The 4065-nt window shown below is 52.9% G+C and overlaps 1 protein-coding gene across 1 annotated transcript in view; it reads right to left on the minus strand.

Annotated features, from left to right (window-relative positions):
• Positions 1 to 2716, minus strand: part of GPR37L1 (G protein-coupled receptor 37 like 1) — a 6329-nt gene extending 3613 nt beyond the window's left edge. The window contains exon 1 of the mRNA XM_017520110.2: positions 1933 to 2716. Within this exon, the coding sequence (XP_017375599.1) occupies positions 1933 to 2562 (630 nt within the window). The 5' untranslated portion in view covers positions 2563 to 2716. The remainder of the gene's footprint in view (positions 1 to 1932) is intronic.
• Between the last annotated feature and the right edge of the window lie 1349 nt (positions 2717 to 4065).

The raw sequence follows: 4065 nt of genomic DNA on the forward strand, positions 1-4065 counted from the left end.
AGGCATGATAGCACGTGCTGTGGTCGCAGCTACTTGGGAGGCTGAGGTGGGAGGACTGTTTGAACCTGGGAGATGGAGGTTGCAGTGAGCTGAGATCACACCACTGCATTCCAGCCTATGTGACGGAGTGAGACTCCATCTCAAAAAAAGAAAAAGAGTGTTGTCTCCCTCCTCCCATCCTACCACCCAGCCTGGAAGGATCCACTCTGCCAGCCTAGGGATCATCTCTGTCCTCCGGGAGGTATGGAGGGGCTGGCCCAGGAGTCAGGCAGGGCCAGGTGTGTTCACTGACCTACCAGCCACATGCAAGCAAGAGGTCATATGTGCCTGTCCTTTTCCCCTTCTCTTCTATCCCATGCCCAAATAAAAACCACCATCTACTGATTTTAATTCTAAGCACTTTATAGACATTACCCATTTAATCCCTTAGGAATTCATCCAAATAGTTTTATTATTATTGCTATTATCCCCAATTTACAGACAAGGAAATTGAGATTTAGGCAGTTAAAGTAATTTACCAAATCACGCAGCTAATGATGGGGAAAACCCAGTTCCTAATCTAGTCTGCTCAATTTCAAGGTCCTGCATCTAAGCACGCACAGCTCACCTGGGGCGTGAGCACAAGACGGTAACTAAGACCCAAAGGCTGTCTCCAGCTGCAGGGTCTTCTTTCAGGATGGAGTACCTTTGGACCACTGTCAGTCTCCCTGGGTTGGCAAGGACAGGAAAGGACTATACCCACTGCTGAGACTCAGAGTCCATCCAACTATGATATCATCTTTGTTACATGGTGAGGTGAGGACAGACCTTGGAAGAGGACCTGTGTCCGTCTGCCTGATCCTGAGCCCTTCTCCGGCCAGGCAAGTCCCCCTTGTCACGCAGCATCATTCACAAAGGAACACCAGCTTCACAGGGAGGCCACAGTCACTCCACTACCCTCCATGCAGACACAATTTGAAAGACTGTTTGCTTATTTTGTCTTAGAGAGTGGCCTTGCTGTGTCTTGCATAAATGCACATATGGGTATGTTTCTGCAGTGTTTTAAGTTGTCTCTCTATGCGCTACATATCCTTTGACATCCATGGACTTATCGTAGAAGCTCCCAGAAGTGAGGGCATAGTGATATACTTTAGAGCTGTGGTACAGGCCAGCTGGAAGGACCATCTGGATTACCCCCCTGGTTGGGAAATGAAATTGGAGAGGTAATGCAACCTGCCCAGTGATGCCCAGTATGTCAGTGGCAGAGCTGAGATTAGAGCCCCCTACTAGTTCCAGTGCCCAGAACCAGGTATTCCCTTTCAGAGAGGATCTGGGAGGTTCCTGGTAGAAATGACAATGGTGACAACAAGAATCCCAGCAGGGAGGGAAGAACAGAGGGGTCGTTTGCTTCTGGTTCTTGTATTCTCGGGGAGTGGATGCTGACTTGTTCCAGAGGGCTGTGTGGGAAATTTGGCTCTCCTTTCAAGCACTCCTTGGGGAGGCAGGAGACTGAGGAGCAGTGAAGGGGGCTGTGGGAGCAGACAGTGGCAGGGGGTACAGAGGGAGGAAGAGGAGTTGCAGAAAGGACGGCGGGATCTGGGGTCTCGGGTGGGGCAGGGGAGGAGGGCTGAGGAAAGCGAGGGCAGCTTTGGGTCTGGAGAAAGTGGGGGAGGCCTGTCTTGAGGTTGTTCCCACAGCAGGAGATCAGGCTGGGGCTGGAACTCAGGGGCCACACACACCCTCCAGTCACCCTGGCCTGCTTAGTTCTGAGAGCAGCCAGAAACCAATACCGTATTTATCTCTTTCTCCAAGGTAGGGGAAAAGCAAGTCAGAGCTCCAAGCTCTGGGGTTTTGCACACCCAGAAATTCCACTTCCAAGGACCTGACGGAGACTCTGAACCCCTTCCCTGGATGGCAGCCTCCCAGCTGAGCTCAAGCGGAACACACACTCACCTCCATGAAGGGCACAGCCCGACAGGAAACATCACCCAGTAGCCTCTGCTTGGTGATCTCATTGAAGATGACAATAGGGAGGCAGAAAAAGAGGACCAGAAAATCCCAGAGGGCCAGGCTGGCGAGGATGGAGTTCCAGGCACTCTTCAGGTAGTAGCTGTGCCACACGATGCACATGACCGACAGATTGCCCACGATGCCCACTGCAAATACCACCAGCGCCAGGAGCATGACGGCGTAGGCACTGTAGGAGCTCTCAGTCACCGGATATAGGGGATTCTGGATCTGCAGCCTCCGCCCCGGTGCCCCCGTCAGATTGCCCCTCAGCTCCTGCCCACTGCCTGGGGTGCCCCCATCCTTGTCGGGGTTAGGGCTGGTGGCGACCAAGGGCTTGGTGGGCTGCAGGCCAGCCGGGTGAATGGGCCGGGGGTACTCTGCCCACTCCTCAGGCACATATTGCTGCACGCCCTTGCCCTCCTCATCCTTAGTGCCCCTCTTGGATCGGCTCTGCTGTTCCTGGGTCTCGGCTCTGTGCCTCCCCAGGTGCAGGGGGTTACCCCCAGAGACCCTGCTTGGCCCCACAGCCAAAATCACAGCAAGAGAGACAGCCAGGGGCCACGGCCACCGCATGGCTGGACAAGCAGGAGGCAGCCACCCGGGAAGAGCAGGTGAGTGCAGGGGGCCCAAGAGCTGGGCTCCAGAGAGGCAGCTGGCTGGCTGGGTCCGCCTCCAGTCAGGCGTCTGGCATCGCCCGCCCTCCCTCCCAGCCTCCGGCCACGGCCCGGGCAGGGCCCTCTGCTGGACACATAGCACTCTTTGCTGCCCTCGCACGTCTCATCCTCCACGACGCCCGTTCTCAGGCCCCATAGCTTGTCAGGCTGTGGGGGCCTAAGAGGGCACCTGCTCCAGGCCCCTGAGACCAAGGAGGAAATGTGGCCTGCCTAGGATGACACAGGGAGGTGGGGCAGAATGGGAACTGGGACGAAGGTCTCCTGATTCTAAGGCAGCTCCTCCATTCAAAACTCTGCAATAACCACCACTGCCACTTACGGAACACTTACCAAGTCCTCACACTCAGCTGGTTTCTCGATTTACCCTTGACTAATCTCAGATCACAAATCTGAGGTTTGTAGAAGCCGGTCACTTGCCACACAGTTGATACAAGGCAGAGCAAGGCTCAGAACCCAGATCTGACTCCAGAGCCTTCTAATTTTTTTTTTTCTTCTTTTTTTTGAGACGGAGTTTCACTCTTGTCACCCAGGCTGGAGTGCAATGGCGCAATCTCAGCTCACTGCAACCTCCGCCTCCCGGGTTCTAGTGATTCTCCTGCCTCAGCCTCCTGAGTAGCTGGGATTATGGGCACCTGCCACCATACCTGGCTAATTTTTTTATTTTTAGTAAAGATGGTGTTTCACCATGTTGGCTAGGGTAGTCTCAAACTCCTGACCTTAGGTGATCCGCCTGCCTCGACCTCCCAAAGTGTTGGGATTACAAACATGAGCCACTGCACCCGGCCTAAAACACCATATTCTGAGCCAGACACAAGATCCATGGACATTTGCAATAATACATCTTTTTCCAGGCATTCAGAATACAAAAATGTAGCCAGGTGCGGTGGACCATGCCTGTAATCCCAGCACTTTGGGAGGCTGAGGAGGGCAGATCACAAGGTCAGGAGTTTGAGACCAGCCTGGCCAACATGGGCAAACCCCATCTCTACTAAAAATATAAAACTTAGCCAGGGGTGTTGGTGGGCGCCTCTAATCCCAGCTACTCGGGAGGCTGAAGCAGGAGTATCACTTGAACCCAGGAGTCGGAGGTTGCAGTGAGCTGAGATCACACCATTGCACTCCAGTCTAGGCAACAGAGCAAGATTCTGACCAAAAAGAAAAAAAAAAAAGAAAAATACAAAAATGTAGAAGATCTCTGCCACCAATGAGCTTTTGGTACAGAGAAGGAAATACATGCGTAAATTCAGCAACAGACCAAGACTCTGTTTCAAAAAAAAAGCCTGAGTGAAGTGGCTCATGCCAGTAATCCCAGCGCTTTAGGCAGATCACAAGGTCAGAAGTTTAAGACCAGCCTGGCCAACATGGTGAAACCTCATCTCTACTAAAAATACAAAAAAAAAAA

The sequence above is a fragment of the Cebus imitator genome, unplaced genomic scaffold (genome assembly GCF_001604975.1).
Source record: "Cebus imitator isolate Cc_AM_T3 unplaced genomic scaffold, Cebus_imitator-1.0 Scaffold802, whole genome shotgun sequence".
Lineage (NCBI taxonomy): Eukaryota > Metazoa > Chordata > Mammalia > Primates > Cebidae > Cebus > Cebus imitator.